This window comes from Mauremys mutica, chromosome 7, assembly GCF_020497125.1.
Source record: "Mauremys mutica isolate MM-2020 ecotype Southern chromosome 7, ASM2049712v1, whole genome shotgun sequence".
In the NCBI taxonomy this organism is placed as follows: domain Eukaryota; kingdom Metazoa; phylum Chordata; order Testudines; family Geoemydidae; genus Mauremys; species Mauremys mutica.
The window spans coordinates 40,773,429-40,797,546 of record NC_059078.1 but is presented as its reverse complement, the minus strand read 5'-3'; the positions used below and the strand labels follow the sequence as shown (position 1 = coordinate 40,797,546).

At 43.0% G+C, this 24,118-nt stretch overlaps 1 protein-coding gene across 2 annotated transcripts in view; it reads left to right on the top strand.

Annotated features, from left to right (window-relative positions):
* SLC6A11 (solute carrier family 6 member 11) overlaps positions 1–24,118 on the top strand; it is a 184,119-nt gene that overhangs the window by 122,665 nt on the left and 37,336 nt on the right. For both annotated transcript variants that reach the window (XM_045023765.1, XR_006581017.1), the window contains exon 8: positions 19,814–19,917. In XM_045023765.1, coding sequence (XP_044879700.1) covers positions 19,814–19,917 — 104 coding nt within the window. The remainder of the gene's footprint in view (positions 1–19,813; positions 19,918–24,118) is intronic.

The window sequence follows — 24,118 nt, the reverse complement described above, 5'->3', positions numbered from 1 at the left end:
TATTCCTTCTCCATACTGATCAATCTTATACTTCTATAATCAGGGCTGTCCCTAGGGAGGTGCGGGGTTTGGGGCGAATCCATCACTTCCAAGACCAACCTGTCACTTCCGGGACCAACCGCGACAACCAATTGCACTGGCCCGCAGGGCTCTCCAAAGCGCGGGGCCCAGAGCGGTCGCCCCAATTCGCCGTACCCAAGGGATGGCTCTGTCTGTAATCCTACAACTTAACTCTATTTAGCATACAATGATTACATATAACATAACATATTACTTAATCATAACCTCACAATAAATGAACAATAAACTAAAATCATTGGCTACAACTAGAGGATGCCCTAAATTAAACCTTCAGATCATTGGAGGATCTTTTAACTGGGGATGCGAGTTCTGCAAACTTTAATCTTGTGCTCAGGGTATGTTTGATCTGATTATAGAATTCAAAACCTAGAGGTTTTCTGCCGGCTCCTGTTGTGTCCTGATGAGATAACTAGAAGTGGAGGATGCCAACCAGCAGGCCCATAATCAAATAAAACCTGCAATTTCAAAGTCTGCAGAGCCAGCGCTCTTGAGATCAGTGTGTCCACTCTTGGTTTACAACCCCTTAAACAGCCACACTATCAGTCCAAAATGAAATCTCTCTAACCCTAGTGATCCCAATGAGTATCATGACAAGAAAGGTGATTTTAGATTATATTTTTTTAATGAAGCTGTCCCGTAAACCCTTATGCAGCCTATTTTTACAGGCTGACCAGTAGGATAGCATTTTGATGGGGGCAGCTTTGGAATTATGCCAAGGCCCACTGATACTTGACCTGGGTAGTTCCAGTAGAAATCTCGATACATTTCACGATGGGTGGTAATTTCTCCAGGTGCCCCGGGCCTTGGTCATGAGAGGCAGTCAGAGTAAATGAAAGAGTCCTTCCTGTTAGTTCCAGAAATAACTTTGGTGTTCTGAGCTCCAGCAGCTGACTTTCAACACTGGTTGGCACCACAAAAACATACTACCACGATGACTTCTATACCAAAAAAAGAGTCTGCTCCATTTAAGGGGAGATACTTTGCCACCAATCATGCCTAGGCAAATTAGCATTTAAATATGTGTAAAGTAATCTGAACTATAGTGTTGGCCTCTGAAGGCAGCAATGAATAAACAAAACCTTGAGTATTTAGGTCTTTCTCCCCCTCAGCTCCCCTTTCTCAGAATGAATATACTGTATTCATCAGCGTCTGCAAGTAACATTAGCAGAAGGTAGGAGAGTGACTGCCTAGCAACCCACAGAAATCCCAAAGAGAGGTGGAAAGGAAGTGATTTTCATGTAATTATTCACTTGTATAAAAGCTGTTGTCAGGTAGACACTAGAAACATAGCTGTTTTATTATTCTCCTAACCTACTTTTAATCTTTTGACAATCGCTCCCATTAAAGAGGGAGAAAAGAAAGAGCTTAATTCAGCCATTTTATGCCTGGCCATTTAAGTTCTGTTTTGCTCTCTAATGAAGGCTCTGCTTACAGAAGCTGTGTTGTTAAAAACCTCTGGGTAGTAAACTTAGGAAGTAAACTCAGTCCTGTATCCAAAACTCAGCACTTTTCCTGCCGTTTATCCACAATACACAGTTCATATTTTGTCTTGTTTTATTTTCCAATTTAATGAGTCCTCCTGGCAAGTTAAAAGGGTAACAAGACAATATATGTGTTTAAAAAGCCATGAATTGTTTTGATGGGGGGATTGAATGAGTTTATTTATGTTTGGAAACATGGTTGGTGGAAACGCATTTGGATCTGATAATTTCATTACTCTATTTGAAGTTGATGAGCCAAACTTCGCCCTGAGCTACTCCTTCACAATTCCATTGATTTGACTGCGATTGCATGGCTGCTACTGAGGGCCCAGTGTTAATTCCATCCCCAGCTTCTGGGTGAAGCTTAAAGTGTTACTTTCCACCTATAAAGTCATTTGGGTCCTTGCTAAACTCTCTTGCATGGTGCTGAAGTGCTTTGAGCTGATAGACCTGCAGAGGGGGGTTCGTGGTGGCAGGACAGTTTCCGTGAAGGGCCTTTGATTTACACCACATGCACCACACTTCCACCATAGGCCCAACAGAACCTTGATTTGATGACCTTGGAGCACATTGCAAGGCCTGGTTCCCAGGCTTGCCTTAAAGTGGTCCGTTCAATGGGGCATGAGTGGATCGAAGCAGAAGATTTTTGTTGTTGTAGTAGGCTGGGGGTTTACTTGTGCAGTGGTGTTTTATTATGAAGTATGTGTAAGTTCCTAGAATTTTGGATAGGAGCCTTTAATTAAAGTACCATTGTACTCTGAAAAGTGATATGAAAAATTGCATCATGGGCTAATTTTGTCTTCCAATGTCTTCCAAATAAAATCTACTTAGTTTACTGGTAGAAAGATTGGGGTAGGAGGGTCTCCCCATAGCTGCCACCCTGGAAACTCATCCTGGAATCTGAAAGTCAGCCTTTGCTCTTTCTAGCTCATGTCTAACCAACAGAAAAGATTCTGCTATCGCAACAATTGTGTCAATGAGGCATTAACCTGAAAAGGATAAAGCTTGCTCCTCTGTAGCTGTGTTTTTTCTTCAGAAATACTCAACAAACTTACGTACTCAGGAAGTATGTAAGCAGCAATTACTCAGAATATGCATAGGGAGTGCCTCTGCTGAGAAATAAGGCCCTACTTTTAAATAGTTATTTTTGAGAGCAGAACAGTGCTTTCAGTTAAAATGAATTTTAATTTAATGTGGTTGCATAGGTACGGCTGAGGGCAGAATTTCAAATAATTTCAGTGGATTGCTTGGCTGTAACTGAAGGTAGAATGTCAGTTGATTTCACTGGAGATATCCCAGGTACAAAGAAGAAGAATGAAGAAGAAATAAAAACTGGTTTCGTTTTCATGTTCAGACTGGCAAATAGGATTTCCGTTGATAGCAGCACTGTATTTTCATGAGACCTATGCAAATAAAATCCCAAAGTACCTGAAACTCAGCTTGGATCAGGTCTGAAGATGGAAATGTAGCCAGGTTAATTTTTTAATTACTTCCACTTTTTCTCTGGTCATGACCACCAGGACTCTGCTTTTGAAAGCATGAGACTGTTGGGTGAAATGTGAGCTAGTGCAGCAAGTGTCTGTATAAACATCCAACACACACCATGGTAATGGTGGAGTTTACAACCAGCAATTCCAATACACTTCAATCTGGCCCTAGAACACCCCTCCACTTCTGATCCTGGGTGTCCCTTGAGAAGAGACTGCTAATTATGCCATGTTTTGCCAATCTGTGGGGGTAGCTTTGTAATTTGGACAAATATTCTCCATGAATGAGTCCATCAAAATTGCTTGAATTTGAATTAAATCTGCATTAGCATGCTTGACTGTGCACTAATGATTATTTTATATTTTATCCATCTGCCTTCCATCACGATGATGAAAATGTAGACAAAATCTCAGTCTATAAAGGTGGTGATAAATGATATAAAGATAAGGGGAAATTTTTAAAAAGTCTCCAAGAAAGATCAGCATATCTGCTTGTTACCTTACATTGTGCATTACAGTCTTTTGTTGCTAGCGTGCTTGTTAATTTTCTTGAACCTGTTGGGCTAAACAAGAATACTGCCATTTATCTTCAGGCTTTCACTTCTTGTGTTCTAACTCTGAGACTTGGAAAAGCTGGTCTTATAAACAAACCAGCCAGGATGGCTTTTGTCTAGTGGAGGTCAACCCATGGTACTAGAGTGCAAAAGAGCTGACTGTTGGAAACTAATTATATAATATGGCAGGGAAAAAAGAGCATGAAAGAAGAGTAGTAAAAAACAATTATGTTGGTGAATTACTCAGAGATCCAGCCACCACTGGGTGATATAGACATACCTGAGCTAGCTTTAGCCTCGCTCACTTGGGTACCAGAGCAGTGAAGCCACAGCAGCGCGGGCTTCAACACAAGCTAACTGCCTGAGTAAGTACCTAGAGTTCCAGGTGCTCCACTGCTCAGTATCCATTCTAGCTAGATTAAAGCTAGCTCAGGTGTGTCCACACAAGCTGCAATCCCACCCAGTGATTGCAGAGCTGACGTACCCACAGTGTGTGTATATTTATGCATGTATGAATATGTGTAAAATAAACCTTGAAACTTAGCCCAAAAACATCACAGTAATTTCTTCTTCTCTGTCAGACTCTTCGCTGAATTACAGGTGTTCAGACTGCCTGAGCACCAGGTGTTTTTCTGCAGAGTTACAACAGCAAGGTCACCTTGGTTTTCAGCTTCAGTTCCCATTTTGTCAAACATACTACCTGGTAAATGGCAGTGAAAGCAGCAGCAGGCTTTGGCTGCATCCCCAATGGATAGCATAGAATATACCCAAACTGGCTTCAATTAAAGGATGGGAAGAGCTGGAGACTTCAGCGGTTTCCCAAAGATATAGGAAACCGCAGAAAGTTCATCATGTGTTTCCCAAACACATATTTCAGGACTTCTAAAGAAGAGACTAGTATCTATGCAAATCCACTGAGGACTCTATTCTGACTGAGGGCAGAAGGGCACTGGGGTTGTTTGCAGGCTCCCATGCCCATGGCCCGTCTCAGACTGACTCAGAATACTGGGTGGAGGTAGTGAGGGGGGGAGGGAAACGCGTCTAGGGCAGTATCTCAACATTGTTTTGAACAGGTGCAATATACACTTCCTACTACTTTGGTTCCACTCCTCTGATTGGAGAAGGAGGTCCCATCTCCCTCCTGCCCCCTTTGAGGTGACTGTGACACCCTTTTCAAAAGGCTTGTGGGCTCTTTGCTTCCACCTGGTGGGTATTAGCCACGTCCAAAACCTAAATTGCCATAAAGACGTGCAAGTTAGTTAATCTGAGGTTCCAGCTTCTACTGATAGCATTTTGGGCCTTGGCTCTCACTCGCCACGTTTTCTCTCTCCACTTCCATAATGCTGTCTCTGTGCTCTCTGGGCCCTTGTATTTGTTTTGGGATTTTTTTGGGAGCAGGATAGTTTGTTTTCTCCCCTAAAAGCACAGGGGCAGGACTATGTAATTCTCTTTCTCCTCCTTCCTTTTCCATCGTCCATGATTCTGTCTTTTTGACTCAGGTACGTTATCCTCCTTCCCTGTACCAAATCCTTTTTCCTACCTATCAGACCTTTATCTGCCATTTAGATCACATTATTGCTGCCTCCTGTGCTCGCTATTTAACCGCACTACCTCTCCTTTGTTTATATCACATACAATACTTTTGATACCGATGTGGATTAGCAAGGTTACAATAGATCCTGACAACACCAGTGAATTAAACCACTGCCCCCATGCTTATTACTGCGAAGCACTCAGCTTTGAGAAATGACTTAATAATTCTAGAGCTTGAAATCTCACACAGTTCTACAATCGAAAGGAATTTTTCACATCTTTCCAATCTCTCCCCATGTTGTATGAGTTAGCGAAGCATGAAAGCTAAGGTGTATGGAACTGAAACTGGCTGTGCTCCAGCAGAATTGTAACACTCCTTTTACAATACGTCGTTTCATTCAGGCGCTCTTACTATTCCAGTAATCTGTGGCTGCTTTGTTCCTTCACCTTGAACTTTTCTTTCTCATACTCTGACAGTAAAGACTTTTTTTTATTATTCAGAATTTTTAGTCAAAGGAAAAGTACTCTTTAAAATGTAAATAATACAAAGACTCATCAGAATAACATATCATTTATATTAAAAGAAAACTATAAAAAGATTACTCATTCTCTGATAAGAAGATGGATAATAAATGACTTTTAGCATTTGGAACATTATGTTGTATAGAGCCAGTTCTGTGTTTAACTAGAAATGGTTGTGAGTTCTTCCATATTCAAAGACTAAGTACCTTATTATGGAGTCATTGTTAATGGCTCCATAGTTACGGATGCTTTGAGCATTGCATTTTAAGTGAGTTTTCAGTCCCTTTGTTAAGGATGAAAAAAATGTGCTTCTTTCTCAAATATGTATTTTTGGGTACATATTTAGGCTCTGATCCTGCAAACATTCATGTTGTGCTTAATGTTAAGAAAGGGAGCAATACTAATGACTTCAATAGGACACATGCAAGACCAGGGCCTTAAATTTTTATAGTTCCTTATAGCTCAGGCTGTCATCTTTATAATATGGGAAAGATCAAGTAAGACAAACAAAGCGACCTTGAAAATATAGAAATGTTGTTTTATGGTAAAATAGTTACAGTATTTTGACTGTGTTCTAATAATGTATGAAATAAAGACAATTCATGGATGTTAAAGTGCCGCTCCCATGTCAGCTCGTACTCTGCAAATTATCATGCTGCTCTAATGTAATTTGAAATGTAATGATGATTTTTCTTTGTATCACGTGGAAGGTGCTAAACTTTCTAACTATACTTTGCAAAGTGAGAAAATCCAAAAGAAAAAAGGACCACTTTTGGAAATTCGATCCTCCTAATATTTTTTTCAGATCCTTCTCCTGCACAATGCAGAAACTCAAAACGTTCCAATCTCCATGTTGTGGCCCTGATTCTGTAAGTTACTTAAGCACATATGTAACTTTAAGCACATGAAATCAATGAGATTACTCAAGTATCTAAAGTTACAAACATGCTTAAATACCTTGCTGAATCAGGGACTAAGACATGCTCCTTACATCAGCTTTATATGGTAGACTAGTTAGAACATTCAAGAAGTAAAAAATAAACTAGTTAGGCCCATTATTTGTCTTAACTGTTTCTACTGATATCACGGAAGTCAAACCATAGGTTGATGGTTAAAATCTTCCGCAGAACATTTAGAACTTTAGAAGACAACACTTTGATGTCTAAAACTTTGAAGAAGTGAGAGACCAGAAAGTCTCTTCTCCTGTGGAGGTCAGAAGAGAGGGGACTGTTTTCTACTACTGCTCCCTTGCAGTTTTCTGAAATCATGGAGGAGAGAGGAAATTTTGCTCTGATGTGGGGAAAGGGCTCACAACTCTTCCAAATTCAAAAACAGTAAGAAAGAGGAGATTAAAACTTTTCAAGGCCCTCCCACACTCCAACAGAGCTCAGCTATTTAATACCTTTTCATTTTAAATCCCCTGCTTTGTGTGTGTGTGCACGTGCGCATGCACATACATGCATGTGCGCATGTGTGTAGAAATAAGAAATTTCCACACAAAAAGTCGTGTTAACTTTTCATTAAGGTCACTCCAGTGATTAATATAACCCTTATGTAAACTGTAACACAAACATTACAATAAAAAAATCAAACAAACCCTAGGGATTAATAAGAAGGAAAGGCCTATGTAAGGTAATTAAATCAATAATTCATTACCCTTGAAGTCTGTACATTTGGTCAAAAACAAGTAAACATTCTTCTTGCACATTTCATAAACAACCTTCACTCTGACCCACACACATGTATGTTAAGTTTTGTAAGTACACGACTAATTATATGTAATTATATGTTACAATATCACTGAGCATGCTCTCTCTGTGCTGTGAATGATGGTAAAGTGAAAGCAACAGCTTCAGCAAGTGCAGTTTTGTATGTATGCTGCCTTCCGAACTTGTAAACTCTCAGTATTTACACAATACATATATGCAAAACTCAACACAGCCATGACCAGCACCTCCATTATATGCCATGGAACTTCTACACTTAGGGGTAACACTTTACAGAGTGGAAGATACCTTCAATTCGACTCTCCACTACACAGACAAATCTTTAACTCAAGTTAAGTGGTTCTTTAAGCTTGAGCTAGCTAGCCCATTGGAGGGTAGGGAGTGATGGGATATTGAAGCTCCAACGATGCTGATGTTCCAGCTAGCAACTTAGTGGAGAAGCAAGAGCTTGAGTTAGCACAACTCAGCAGCATCTAAGCCAATCACTCTGTGTATCTTCAGTGTTGTTTTGAAGTGTGGTCCCTTTCACTTGAGGCCAGTAATTTAACTGTACTAACATGAGCTAATTGTTGCAGTGAAGACAAGCCTTTGGATACAATTTCAGCTTATGACCCTACCTCTCCAGACTCCAGTGAAAAGGACCACACTTCAAAACAACACTGAAGATACACAGAGTGATTGATTTAGCTGCTGCTGAGTTGTGGTAACTCGAGCACTTGCTTCTCCACTAAGGCCTGGTCTACACTAGGAGTTTATGTCGAATTTAGCAGCGTTAATTCGAATTAACCCTGCACCCGTCCACACAACGAAGCTATTTAGTTCGACATAGAGGTCTCTTTAGTTCGATTTCTGTACTCCTCCCCGACGAGGGGAGTAGCACTAAATTCGACATGGCCATGTCGAATTAGGCTAGGTGTGGATGGAATTTGACGCTAATAGCTCCGGGAGCTATCCCACAGTGCACCACTCCATTGACGCTCTAGACAGCAGTCCGAGCTCGGATGCTCTGACCAGCCACGCAGGAAAAGCCTCGGGAAAATTTGAATTCCTTTTCCTGTCTGGCCAGTTTGAATCTCATTTCCTGTTTGGACATCGTGGCGAGCTCAGCAGCACTGGCAGCGATGCAGAGCACTCCAGCAGAGGAGTCCATGCAATCTCAGAATAGAAAGAGGGCCCCAGCATGGACTGACCGGGAAGTCTTGGATCTGATCGCTGTGTGGGGCAATGAGTCTGTGCTTTCGGAGCTGCGCTCCAAAAAACGGAATGCAAAGACCTACGAGAAGGTCTCCAAAGCCATGGCAGACAGATGATACAGCCAGGATACAACGCAGTGCCGCGTGAAAATCAAGGACCTGAGACAAGGCTACCAAAAAATCAAAGCGGCAAACGGACGCTCCGGATCCCAGCCCCAGACATGCCGCTTCTACGAGGCACTGCATGCCATTCTTGGTGGGTCTGCCACCACTGCCCCACCAGTGTGCGTGGACTCTGACGATGGGATAGTGTCGACGGCCGGTTCCTTGGCGATGTTCGCAGACGGGGAAGATGAGGAAGGAGATGAGGACGAGACAGTCAACAGCACTTACAACGCTGATTTCCCCGACAGCCAGGATCTCTTCATCACCCTCACGGAGATCCCCTACCAACCCTCCCCGGCCGTTAACCCGGACCCTGAATCAGGGCAAGGATCAGTTGGTAAGTGCTTTAAACATGTAAACATTTATTTTTAATGGGACAGGAATCTGAACTATGTGAAAAGAAGGTCAATATATATGGGGATAGAACAGAAATCCTCTTGGGAGATCTCCACGACGCTCTCCTGGAGGTAATCGAAAAGCCTACGCATGAGGTTCCTGGGGAGAGCTGCCTTATCGGGTGCTCCGTGGTAGGACACTTTTCCGCACCAGGCTATCATCAGGTACTCTGGGAGCATTGCCTCCACGAGCACGGCTGCATAGGCCCCTGGTTTGTGCTGGCTTTCACGCAGCATGCGCTCTCTATCGCTGTCAGTGATCCTCCTCAGGGTGATCTCGCTCGGTGACTCCTGCATTGAATTAGGGTATGTAGGGTAATGTTAGTATTGGGAATGCTTCACTCTTCCTTTGCATAACAATAAGCCTCAGTTTACAGCCACATGGTGGAGGCTGCAGAGGGGCAGCATACAGGGATCTTTCCCGGGGACAGCCGCGAGGGGGTGGAACAGGGGCAGAGTTCATGCTTTCCGGATTGCCTGCAGCAGGAGGGCACTGCTATACATTAAGTTTTAAGCAGCCAAAAGTCTACGGCTTACCATGCCTGCCTGCTCCACGGATTCTGCTGTCCTGCCCCGCTTGTCTGATCTCCAGTGCAAGTCCCCAGGCAATGAATGCGAAGGCCGAAAATTCGAACTTGTCCTGAGTGCGCATGAGATAGGTGCTGTGCATGGTCTTGTTCACAGAGACAGACTAGACTATGTTCATTGTTCGCAAAAATGTATCTTTGTAAGGAATTCACTCCCTTTTTCCCATCACACAGCTGCGACTGTCTCCTGACCTACCCCAGCATCCCCCTCACAGAGGCTGGCGCAGATTAGGCGGCGAAAGAAAAGGACATGGGACGAAATGTTCGCTGAACTTATGGGCTGCTCCTGAGCCGAGGCGGCCCAGCAGAGCCAGTGGAGGGAGAACCTCTCTCAGTACCAGCGCTCACACAGCGAACGGGAGGACAGGTGGCATCAAGAGGACCAGCAGGCGACTCAAACGCTGCTTGGACTAATGAGGGAGCAAACGGACACGCTCCGGCACCTTGTGGATGTTCTGCAGGACCGCAGGCAGGAGGACAGAGCCCCCCTGCAGTGTATCTGCAACCGCCCTCCCCCGCCACAAAGTCCCATACCCCCCTCACCCAAAGTAACAAGAAGGAGGGGCGCCAGGGGCCGTGAAAACTGTCACTCCACCCCTGCAGAGTGCTCAATTACCCAAAAGCTCCCATTCCCTAAATTTTGAGAAGTCCTTCCCTTCCTGACTCACCCAAGTCCCAATCCCAGTTTCATCCCCTGTCTAGTTGATTATTAAAAATACTTTGCTGTTAATTACTGTTTCCGTCATGTTCTTGTACAGAAGACTGTGTTTGGGGGGGGGAAGGGGGTTGGTAATTGCATAGGACAGTCACCTTTACCAGGGTGCAGACACGGGGGCAGGATCAGCAGCAGGTCACACACACAGTGCAGTCAGTAGGCACCCTGGTCGGTCTGGGAGGTGGTTTTCATGTTCTGTGTGGGTGGGGGGTACGTGACTTTGTGGCGGGGGAGGGCGATTACAGATCTTATGCAGCAGTCCTTGTCCTGGACCACAGAGCCACGCAGCAGGGGAATCTGTAACCGTCCTCCCCCGCCACAAGGTCACATAGCCCCCGCACACAGAGTCCCGAAAAGGAGGGATGGCAGGCTCCGTTGAAACAACCAGTCCGGCACTGCAGACCGCTCTAGGAGCAGGAGCCTGTCATTCCTCGAGTTTAGAAGCGGTCTTTACATCACTACACACCCTACCCAGCACAGTCTGCGTCCCAGTTTCAACCCTTTAACGCAAAGTCATTAATAGAGAAAACGTTGTTAATTAACAATGTTCCATATATTTTATTTTTAAACATGTGTGGGAACGGGGTGAACGGGGTATGTAACTGCAGAGGATAGTCAACAGTAACTGGGTAAAGAAACAGGGGCAGGTTCAGCTTCTCTGTAAAGAAACAGAACAGTCACAGGTCACGCTGCTTGCTGAGGAACCTAGCTTTCAAAGCCTCCTGGATGCACAGCGCTTCCCACTGGGCTCCTCTAATCGCACGGCTGTCTGGCTGAGCGTAATCAGCAGCCAGGCGATTTGCCTCAACCTCCCATCCCGCCATAAAGGTCTCCCCCTTGCTCTCACAGAGATTGTGGAGCACACAGCAAGCTGCAATAACAATGGGGATATTGGTTTTGCTGAGATCCGAGCGAGTCAGTAAGCTCCTCCATCTCCCCTTGAGACGCCCGAAAGCACACTCCACCACCATTCTGCACTTGCTCAGCCGGTAGTTGAAGAGTTCCTTGTCACTGTCCAGGGCGCCTGTATAGGGCTTCATGAGCCAGGGCATTAGCGGGTTGGCTGGGTCCCCGAGGATCACTATAGGCATCTGCACATCCCCAACAGTTATTTTGTGTTCTGGGAAGAAACTACCTTCCTGCAGGCGTCTAAACAGACTAGAGTTCCTGAAAACACGCGCGTCATGAAACTTGCCTGGCCACCCGACGTTGATGTTGGTAAAGCGTCCCCTATGGTCCACCAGTGCTTGCAGCACCATTGAAAAGTAGCCCTTTTTGTTAATATACTGGCTGGCCTGGTGGTCCGGTCCCAGGATAGGGATGTGAGTTCCATCTATAGCCCCACCGCAGTTTGGGAATCCCATCGCGGTGAAGCCATCTATGACGACCTGGACGTTTCCCAGGGTCACTACCTTTGAGAGCAGTAGCTCAACGATTGCGTGGGCTACTTGCATCACAGCAACCCCCACGGTAGATTTGCCCACGCCAAAGTGGTTCGCTACTGACCGGTAGCTGTCTGGTGTTGCAAATTTCCAGAGGGCTATGGCCACTCGCTTCTGCACAGTCAGGGCTGCTTGCATCCGGGTGTCCTTGCGCTTCAGGGCAGGGGACAGCAACTCACACAGTTCAAGGAAAGTTCCCTTACGCATCCTAAAGTTTCGCAGCCACTGTGATTCATCCCAGACCTGCAGCACTATGCGGTCCCACCAGTCCGTGCTTGTTTCCCGGGCCCAGAATCGCCGTCCCACAGCATGAACATGACCCATTGCCACCATGATGTCCACGGCGCGGGGTCCCGTGCTTTGTGAGAGGTCTGTGCCACTCTCACACTTCATGTCCTCACCGCGCTGCTGGAGCCTCCTCGCCCGATTTCTCAGCATCTGACTGTGGAAGAGGTGGACGATAAGGTGCGAGGAGTTGAAAACGGCCATAAGTGCAGCGATGATCGCAGTGGGCTCCATGCTCGCAGTGCTGTGGCGTCCGCACTGTCACTGACCAGAAAAGTGCGCGAACAGATTTCCCGCCGGTGCTTTCAGGGAGGGAGGGCGGGAGTGACGGTTGAATGATGACAGTTACCCAAAACCACCCTCGACACATTTCTTTCCCCCAGCAGGCACTGGGGGCTCGCCCCAGAATTCCAATGGGCAGCGAGGACTGCGGGAACTGTGGGATAGCTGCCCACAGTGCACCGCTTCCAATGTCGACGCTTGCCCCATTAGTGTGGACTCACAAAGTCGAATTACTGTCCTTAGTGTGGATACACACGTTGGACTTTGTAAGGTCGATTCCACAAATTCGAGTTAAGTTAAATCGAACTACTCTGGTAGTGTAGACATACCCTAAGTTGCTAGCTGGAGCATCAGCATCATTGGAGCTTCAATATCCTCTCATCTCATACCCTCCAATGGGCTAGCTAGCTCAAGCTTAAAGAACCACTTAACCTGAGCTAAAGATTTGTCTGTATAGTGGAGAGTCGAATTAGGGGTAACACTCAAGTTATAACTAGAATTAACTCTGCCAAAATTTAAAGAGTAAATAGGATGACCTGGGTAATTATAGGCCTGTCAGGCTGACATTGATCCTGGGTGAGATAATGGAGTGGCTGATGGGGGACTTGATTAATAAAGAATTAAAGGAGGTTAATATAATTAATGACTATCAGAGTGGGTTTGTGGAAAATAGATGCTGTCAAATTAAACTGAATATCTTTTTTTGATGAGATTACAAGTTTGGTTGATAAAAGGTAATAGTGTCAGTGAAATATACTTAGACTTCTGGGAGATATTTGACTAGGTACTGCACGCTTTGATTAGAATAATAGAATGATATAAAATTAACATGGCACACGTTAAGTGGATTAAAAGCTGGCTAACTGATAGGTCTCAAAACATAATTGTAAACAGGGAATCATCAAAAGGGAGTGTTTCTAGGGGAGTTCCACAAGGATTGATTCTTGGCCCTATGCTATTTAACATTTATATTAAGGACTTGGAAGAAAATCATCACTGATAAAGTTTGCAGACAAAATACCAGGCTGCCAAAAACTGGGGAGAGTGGTAAGCTGGGTGCAAGCAGACAATATGCATTTTAATATGGCTAGATGTAAATGTATACATCTATAAACAAAGAATGTGTAGGCCATACTAGCACAGTGTAGGTCTCTATTCTGGGAAGCAGTAAAAGATTTGGGGGTTGCGGTGGATAATCAGCTGAGCATGACTTTCCTGTGCAGTGCTGTGGCCAAAGAGGGTAATGCAATCTTTGTATGCATAAACAGGAGAGTGTCTTGAGTAAGAGTAAAAAGGTTATTTGACATCTTTATTTGGCACAGGTGCAACTGTTGCTGGAGTACTGTGTCTAGTTCTGGTGTCCACAATCACAGAGCATGCCTCATAGTGACCGACCTAAGGAGCGCAATCTATTTAGTTTAACAAAGAGAAAGTTAAGAGGTGACTTGATTACAGTCTGTAAGTACCTACATGTAGAATGAGTATTTAATATTGGGCTCTTCAGTCTAGCAGAGAAAGGTAGAACATGATCAATGACTAGAAGTTGAAGCTAGACAAATTCAGACTGAAAATATTTTTTAACAGTGAGCGTAATTAACTATTGGAATAATTTATGAAGGGTCATAGTGGATTTTCCATCACTGATAATTTTAAAATCAAAAGTGGATGTTTTTCTAAAAGATCTGTTCTAGAAATTAGTTTTGGGGAGTTCTGTGGCCTATGTTATTCAAGAGACTAGACTAGATTATCACAGTGATCCCCTTCTGGCCTTAGAATCTATGAATCTGTTATGTGCTGTGAAGACACAACCCCAAGAGTTCTGGAGAAGACTGAGAAAAGGCTCAAAGGCCACCAAGAATGGCAGAGACATGGAAGAAGCCAAGAAAGCTGTTGGAATGTTGTGAAGAGCTAGAATTACACAAGGAAGCAGCCAGTGGGCTGGTAAGGTATCAAAGATGAGGAGAAGGAGATTTGAGTCAGTTGATAAAGAGAATGGGAAAATCTGAGGAATATTTTTACCTTAGAGGATTGAGAAACATTTCAGAAATTACCAAGAAGCTTCTGAGAGATTTGGGGAAGTTTCAGTGAAGTTCAGAAAAGCAATTTGGGAATAAAGGGACAATCCAGATGTGCTTGGGTGATATTGAAGAGACTAACAGGACTACCGGAATAGATTAGGCTACAGCTAACGAAAGCCATGGGCCTTTATTAGCCATGTCTCATGCTTGCCATCAGATTGTTAATATTTTCTTACAGTTATCACACCGTGATCTCTGAGATGCTGCAGTATTTGCTATTCTCAATGAAGGGAAAAATACTGGGTTACAATTACATGGTAACTGTAGGTAAATGTTGACTTTGTAATGACTGCTACTGTTCGTGGCATGTGATACAGCTATTGAATGGTTAATGGTATAAAGTGCAGGATGTTGGAATTTGTTCATGCATTTAATAGTTTTTTAGGGTCTTCATTATTTATTTACATTATTATACATTGTTTTCACATTACTGTAGGTGCTACAATACATTCTTCGAAGTACTGATATTACCAGTACACCTCTACCTCGATATAACGCTCTCCTTGGGAGCCAAAAAATCTTACCGTGTTATAGGTGAAACCGTGTTATATTGAACTTGCTTTGATCCACCGGAGTGCGCAGCCCCACCCCTCCAGAGCACTGCTTTACCGCGTTATATCCAAATTCGTGTTATATTGGGTGGCGTTATATCGAGGAAGTGGTGTATTTAGAATAAAGCATGTTTCCTGAGGGTTAAGAATGCAGTGAGGGTATCTGTTAGCCAGTTGATAAAACCAATTGAGCAGATTTTTTAATAACAGACTTGTATCCAATTACATGCTAATTGTTAAGAAATCTTCATCAGTTCCTTCTAGACAAGGCCTTGTGTGTTCTGTGATTTTGTTACTGCCGAATCTCACACCGAATCCATCCCTTGCATCACTTGTATGTAAAATAATAAAGGTTTTTAACTTTACAGTTACAGAGATAACCTTAAAATTTGACCCAAGTGTGAACTGATGTGGTGTTGCCTTCCTGAGTCTGCTCTGGGAGTGCCCATTCATTTCAAAAGCTGTTGGCTCTAAAACCTAGTTATGGCAATTTTCAGTGCTGACATTGTTAAATCTTTCACTGTTGGTCTGAGCCTTAGCCCACAACTCCAGCCTACCTATCTCATATTCCTAGGTGTCAGAAGCCCTGGGTTCATTACTAAGCCTCCCATTTCCCCATCGGCTAGGTCTACAATGCAGTTATGCATTTTCAGTGCCCTATTCTGCAGCACATTGAACATAGCAGATTTATGCACAGCATAAATTAAATTAAATTTAATCTCAAATTGTATAAGTGAAGGGAAACTGCATTGATTATGTTATTCAATTTAATATTTAAGTAAATAAAAAGCTCATTAAAAAAAAAATTACCTGGAGCCACTATAGAATTTGCAATTTTACACTGGAGATCTGCAACAGCCAAGGGGCTTTACCGTAGAATTCAGGTCAAGCTTTCTGCAGAGTTCACAGAGCCCATTTAAAGTGTTCCCCAATATTTTGATGTTGATTCAATGTTAGCTGTCACTGTCTATATTGTGGCATTTTAGAAAACAGGGCTGAAGCTGCTATAAAGGAAATCCACCACCATTTTAGGGCCAGGCCTTGACTTGTGGCATGTCGTCTCTCAGAGCTGTGTATTCTAACCAAGCCTGGAGCCCTAACTTTATCTCAAGAGGGATGTTCTCCCTATTCCACTTCCCAAGCAGCTCTGTGGTCCTGACATCATATTACATGCATATTTGTCCTTCTTCCACATCAGGGCTGGCCTTCCTCAGGAACAGTCAGGCTGCTGTGGTGTTGATGCGAGCCCTCAGGAAGGGTTAATATGCATTGAGTGTTGTGTAATGCTGGGCCTGCATTTGGCCCTTTACTGAGCAATATTGTGCAACAACTAAAACGGGGAAATGGTAATGGTCAGATTCTACATCTACTGATCCAGCTTCCTGGGTTTTGTTTAGACTTAAGAAAATCGTTCTCTTTCAGTTGACCTATGTTACTTTCAGCTTTCTGGAAGCTTCCGATCTCATTAAACAGCCTGTCTGTCAAAAGGCTTTCCCTGTGCAGTTTTTTCCCTACCAAGTGGTGAAACGTTGAAACGTAATCAGCTGTATCTTATTCAGCATGACAGCAATGAAACCATTTAAACCACTGATGCAAATCAAATGTGACCCTAATGCCGTTCCTAAACAAACACTTCCAACTTCCAGCAACTCCAGAAACCAAAGCCTCCCGCAGTCACATGTCAAATAAATATGTCCCTTGTATGTTTATGTATTTCTTTGCCTTTGATTACTATGCAGAGGCAGTGCTAGCCCATTGGGAGCCCTAAGCAGGAATATTTTTGTCATCCTCCTTCACACAATACATACTAATAATCAATAGGGGGCCCCTGTGAGCTACTCGGGGCCCTAAGGAATTGTTTAGTCTGCTTATACCTAGCGCTGGCTCTGTTATTGTGATTGGCTTGGTCCATACATGAAATCTTTGAGTGTAATTTGAATCCCTTCTTGCCTCGAACTTACAGCCCCCAAAACATAACAGTCAACATTATATTATCTTGGCTTTAGTCAGGTTCCTTCTCTGCAAAACACTTCAATTGTTGTGATTAAAAGTTCTCACTGAAGTCATATAAAACACTTACTCCCAAATGTGCAGCGTACTTCATTGGGTTGGACACAGGAGCCCAGATCTGCTGGTGTGGCTCCCTTGTGTAGCTCTGCTGGCAAATTCTAGACCAGGGATCGGCAACCTTTCAGAAGTGGTGTGCCGAGTCTTCATTTATTCACTCTAATTTAAGGTATCGCGTGCCAGTAATACATTGTAACATTTTTAGAAGGTCTCTTTCTATAAGTCTGTAATATATAACTAAACTATTGTTGTATGTAAAATAAATAAGGTTTTTAAAATGTTTACAAACCTTCATTTAAAATTAAATTAAAATGCAGAGGGCCCCAGACCGGTGGCCAGGACCCAGGCAGTGTGAGTGGCACTGAAAATCAGCTCATGTGCCGCCTTCGGCACCTGTGCCATAGGTTGCCTACCCCTGTTCTAGACTTATAGCTGGCCACAGGAGGATCCCCTGCTGACAGAGAACCAGAATAACAGGGCCCACAGTGCTCTACCACAACTGTGACAAATGACCAGGACTCCCTTAACTGCCACTGATCTCTGGCTGCCATTTCAGCCTCTGGGGGCCATTTGAAGACTGCATCATTTATGACAGCCCGCCCAGCATGTATGTACAGTCCAGAATAGGGAAAATGTATAGGCCACCTTTAACTCCCCTCAAGAATTGTGCTGTGCTAAGGAACTGGCCCAGGGTAGGTAGGCTTTCATTTGTAGGTCACCAGAGCAAATCCAGATCATATTGGTAGCGATTAAACAATACTGCCCCACAAGGGCTACAGTTTTAACCCTGTATATGTAATGTCTTCTCTCACCATCCAGTGATGGTAATGTTGTTTGCTGATTTCCAAGTCCTAACAATTATTCCTTTGGCAAGCTTGCTTACCTTGAATATGAACAATTCCTGCATCTAATTACTATCTGGAATACTCAGAGTATCCCCAAGGTGAAAAGGTTGTGCTCAGCAAGATCTGACCATAAATATAAGTTGAACTGGCTGCTTACTTTGTCCTTACAGAGAAACATGAAGGGAAAACCCCTCCATCCACAATCCACATTTCTGACTAGTCTGATTATTGCATGTGTTGAGCCTGAGCATTCTGTCCCATGGAATGGGTAGCTGTCACTGGGGAGTTAGGGGATAGTGATGTAAAGAAAAAGATGAATGAAGGATTGAAAGTTCCATAAACAACAAGTAAAAATCATTTCAAGAATCAGTTAAGGCTAAATATTCTCACCTGTCTACATCATTTACAAAACCCAAGCACTCAGAAGCAAGGAAATGGATAGTTCAGAACATGATAAATCTTACACTGCCCACATAATAAAGAAATTACTCTTATCAGGTATTAAGTAATGTATATATCTACAACCAAAGAAGTTCATATACAACCAAAGCTTGTATGTATGAATACATAATTTTTATGATTTTTGTTTTAAAAAAAGATTTTGGGTTGTGTTTATATTTTGAGATTATTGGTGAAAGAATAGTCATCACTTTGGATCAGAGTTAAGATTGTTGTCTTGTGATTAAATGGCAATGACTTGCTTGAGTAACATTATTCTTGAGAGGCCAAGTGGCAAATGAGTTACCGGTATCTCTAATCAGTGCCACACTTTTAATAGAAATGATTTTTAAAATCTAATAATGATAGTTAATTATTATTATTATTATTTATTTCTTATATAGCACTTTTCATTCATCCATCAATCTCAAGCAAATCTCATTATCCCCAAATGGTGAAACTGAGGCATAGAATTGCCTAAGTCACATGATTTGCCAAGGTTACATAGCAAGCAGGTGACAGATTCAGGAATAAACCCAGCTCTCCGAACTCTTGCCCTATCCAATGGATCACGCACAGCCTCCTGTGTTCAAAAGTGCTCCAATTTCTCAATTACCAGGCTAGCCATTTAAAGCTCCTTAGATTGTGAGCCCTTTGGGGCAGGGACTGTCTGTCTGTTCTCTGATTGTACAGCGCCTAGCAAAGTGGGGTCCTAATCCATAACTGGGGTTTCCAGGTGCAGCTTCAATACAAATTACACATAATAATTATTTGCCTGCTTTTTCCTCTGAATCATTGTTCAATGTGCATGAATCTGTGAATGATATTGTGCATTTTGGGTATGTATTTTATTAATCTTGAATGATTTTTTTTTAAAAAGTTCCTAGCTATCCCATAGGGAGGAGGCCAGGGGACAGACCCTCAGCTGATATAAGTTGTCAAACATCCGTTGACTTCAATGAAGCAAGGAGGATTTGCACTTGCTGAGGATCTGCCACTAGGGTGACCAGATGTCCCAATTTTATAGGAACAGTCCTGATATTCGGGGCTTTTTCTTATATAGGCGCCTGTTACCCCCACCGCCTGTCCCAATTTTTCACACTTTCTATCTGGTCACTCTATCTGCCACACAAAGCCAAAGTATCCTCTTACTTACAAAGTTGGACACTTGTGAAGTCCATTTGACTTCAGTTGAGTTATTCCTGATTTGCACCAGTGAGTATCAAAAGGAGAATCAAGTCCATGTTTTTTCTAATTTAAATAAAGTTTGCCAGATATTTACAGTTACCTTGTGTAGTTACCTATGAGAAAATAAACACGCTGAAAGCACAAACAATGATGGTTCCTTCTTTCCCTTTGATAACGCCTTTGGTTTCTGCCTGCAGGTCTGGGTGGATGCTGGCACGCAGATATTTTTCTCTTATGCCATCTGCTTGGGATGCTTGACAGCCCTGGGGAGTTACAACAACTACAATAACAACTGCTACAGGTAACACATTTGTTTTTAACGTAGGCCTCAATCCTGCAAACACCTATGCACTTAGCTTCATTAGTATGTGTAGCCCCACTGGTGTCAGTGGCAATGTTCTCATGAATAAAGTTAAGCACATGCACGAATATTTGTTGAATCAAGGCCTTATTTCGTTAAGAATAGTTGGGAGGGGGGGCAGGTGTCTGTTTTTCAAGTCATGTGCATGGAGGTCTGAATTGTGCAACTCTTATGGACACCAGTGAGCATCGCACAGCCTCAGTCATCCCATAAAGGTATTGGAACACATACCCTTATCGGTCTAATTCTATTTTAAAGCATTGTGAAAGTCATACTGAAATATTTTAGACATATAGCCGCTTTAAAAAAAATCCTGTTAAAATAAGTTAGCTTGGCTTACTCTTTGGATGCTGTTCTCCTTGAAGTTGTACTTGATATTAGGTAAAGCACAATAAAAGGGCCTAATATATCACTGGTATCCTTTATTGAAATCAGTGGGAGTTTTGCTATTAACTTCAATGGGGCTTAAGCACATGCTTAAGTGATTTCCTGAATCAGTGCCAAAGGGAGATATGTGCCCACATGGGACTTGAGCCTGTGCAAAATTCCATTGATTTCACTGGGGTTTAGGCAGGGCTGGCTCCAGCTTTTTTGCCGCCCCAAGCGGCGAAGGGGAAAAAAAAACAAAAAACAATTGAGCTGCCGCCAAAGAGGAAGAGACGGGGTGAAGGACTTACTGTCCAATTTCCGCCGAAGATTAAAACGGGGCGCTTGAGCTGCCGCCGAAGTGCCACCTCTTTCTATTGGCCGCCCCAGGCATCTGCTTCTATCGCTGGTGCCTGGAGCTGGCCATGGGTGTAGGATCAGCCCCATAGAGAGAAGCTTAGGTGCCTGCCCTTTTTCTCTGAGTAGTAGTAACAAAGAAGTAACAAAGTATTGTATACTAATGAGAGAGTCATTCATTTTAATGTGTTCTGCTAGCATATGGTGTAACCTAAAAGAATAGCTTTAAATGGAACTTAAGTACATGCTTTAAGTTAACCATGTGCTGACATGCTGTCTTGAGCCAGGACACTTGCCTGGATCAGGGCTTTAATATTATTGCATGATACACACAAACTGGTGCAACTAATAAGAAAAATGACTGACCTAAAAAAGAAGCCCCCAAGTGAACCTATATTCAGGAATATGTGTGAATTAGTCTGTAAACGGAGAAAATGGACAACAGATTACAAATACTTGAAAATTATTGTGAAGTTCTTCAAATTAATTATGCAATTGACACTGTTTAACCAGCTCTAGCCTCTCTCTCTCTCACACACACCCACCACCAGGGGTGTGTGCAGGAATAAACATTTGACCGCTTTTGGAGGGACACATTCTGTGCACACACCTACAAACACACACACCCCTGCACCAGGGCTAGAGGAGCTCAATCTCCCTGCTGCGGTCCCAAGCTGGAGGAGCTCTGTGGTCCTACTGATTTTTTTTGGGGGGGAAAGGCGCTGCCCCTGCTTGCCCTCCCTTGTGCATGCCCCTGCACACCACCTATCACATCTTCAGTGGGCCACAGGGGTGCTGGAACTAGGGGTGCTGGGGGTGTGGCAGGGCTCCCTGGCTTGAAGTATTAAAAACAACCAAATACATGATTTCCGTCACATATGGTGTTTACAGTTTTGTTCAGTGGCTTCCAGCACCCAAATTGTTCCAATGCCCCTGGTGGGACAGTCACTTTTCAAACACAGATCAAGACACATGTCATATTTCTGAACTCAGCTCTTTACACTGTTTCCCCAATCATGAACTATTCATGTGTAATTAGACAGTTAATTCATGGAACAGCACTAAAGTGGTTTTCTCAGTGCACCAAACCACAATATTACAGAGAAAGAATGTAACAATATCTTACCTTCATATATTAGTATCTAAAATGCAGTCTCATTGGCTTCTCCTAACATAAACTCTTACCTTTTCCCCTTTGGTTTATATACCTAGAGCAATTAAAAGAAAAATCCCCTAATTCAATAATTTGTATTTATATAGTAAACGGGGCCATTGCTTTTGTTTTGGGTGGCTAATTTGTAACTTTACATATCTAAACCCAGTCAGGTTTCTGGATCAGTCCCAGAACTGATCTGGGACTAGTCTGTGTATGATTCAACACCTTTTACTATAAGGCATTACATTAAAATATAAATGTGCTATTGCTGAAGAGATATGCAGAGTGAGAACTTAAGGGCCTTTTTAATACTACTATAGACAACTAATGATGATATGATGCAAAAGCAACATAATTATCATCAACAACAAAACCCTGAAGGATTTGAATCCTAAATTACAGTGCATGAACAAGCCTTGCAGGAAAGTACTGGAGGCAGTGCTAGAAACTGCATGCTGTGCCCGCTCAGTCCTGCCATGCCTTTTGATGAAAGAAAAGCTGCCCTGCACGACCACCAGTATAAGAGAGTGGGAGAGAAAAGATCATTAGAGAAATGTGGATGCTTAGGCAATAAAAGGCAGACCAGCTTTTGTACAAATTGAATGTCTGCTAAATTACCCAAAAGAGACTGAGGTAAACTGCCTTGCAAACATGTGAGATTGCTCTGAGCTCATAGGCAACAAAGGTTGTTATCCACTCTGGGCCAGACCCTTAGCTGGTATAAATTGGTGTAGTTCCATTGAAGGCTTGGAATTACATTAATTTGCCTCTGCTGAGGGTCTGGCAAGGTACCTTCAAAATCAACGTAATGTCCCCACTGGAAAATTGTGGGTAATGAAGTAGTGTGGAGTAATGCTTTGCCCAAACAAACTACAGCTTTTTCTTCTTCATTCTCCTGCGGCATCTTTTATAAAAATGACTTCAGTCACAGCCCCAACGTCTGCAGTAGCACTCCCTGTAGTTTTGTAATCCAGTACTGTACAGCGCTCGATACAGGCTAAGAGAATAGATAAAGGCTCACTCTGAGGGCAGCAAGGCCTCCAGCATGCTAGGTGCTCCCCAACATGTCTCTGAAATAGTGGAATTTGATGATAGTAGGGTAAGGAGATTGAAACCACACTGGAGGCTCCTTTGGCCCTCTGGACTCTTTGTTTACATAGGCTAATTATGACTCTTCAAGAAAAATCACAAAATGTTAATACTCATGAACAACCACAGCACATTACTTATGGCGTCTGGACCAGTGTACAGTCCTCCATGGAGGTAGGTTCTTCCTGTGGTAGTCAATGGATGACTTAAAAGGGGTAATGGCTTGAAGATTAAAGTTAAATTCTTCCCTGGCTGAAAGACAGATCCATTCCAAAGGCTAGAGTGGGGAAAACAGTATAGCAAGCCATTTGCTTAAGAAGTAGAGGCCATGGCTGCTTATACACCTTACACTGTGTGACTTCAAGTTCAATTGGTTCTGATTCAGGAAAAAGTATGAACGTGGCCAGTTACATGTGATTTCTTTTGTGGTGATAAAACAGAAATGAACACCTATGATGGAGTAAAAAAACCCTGCATATCACATCACTGTCCGGTGGATTTGACTTAGCTTTTAATCAGTACAATTCAAAAGCACGACCGCTATCACCTGAGCTAAAGAAGAACATAAAGTAAAGAGCCTATGACATGTTTTTAAGCTATACTTATTCTATCCAGTAGAGGACAGTGGCACAAGTATGCTCTAGCCAACATATTACGATATCAAACCACTGATTTCCTCCATGCCAATATCCAGGGTGCCAAGACCAGGAACAACATGTGCTGACAGATTTTTGTTTTAATACATTTTATTGTAGGATTCTCTCTTTTCTGAGGGAGAGTTGCAGTGTAAAATAATGAAATGAGAGATAAGAGACACCCAGTTGAAAAGCTATATAATTTTAAATGGCATCTTCTTTACTGGAAACAAGACAGAAAAATCTGTAGGTATACCAGCAAAAGAAATTAATTCACTGGCATTGTGAAGGGTAGTTGCCAATGAGGAAAAACCACAGATTCTTCAAATCCATCCTTAAAACTCTTCTGTGCTGGTCAGTAGGTAGGCCGCTGTTGTGCTGAGACCACTGCCTAACCTGATGACCAATATGGTTTCCTTACATTCCCACATCTGTCTGTCTGTTTCCAGCTGTTGTCTTTTGCCTCATACTTAGATTGTGAGCTCTTTTGTTCTGTGTTTGTACAGCGCCTAGCACAGCAGGGTCCTGATCCACAACT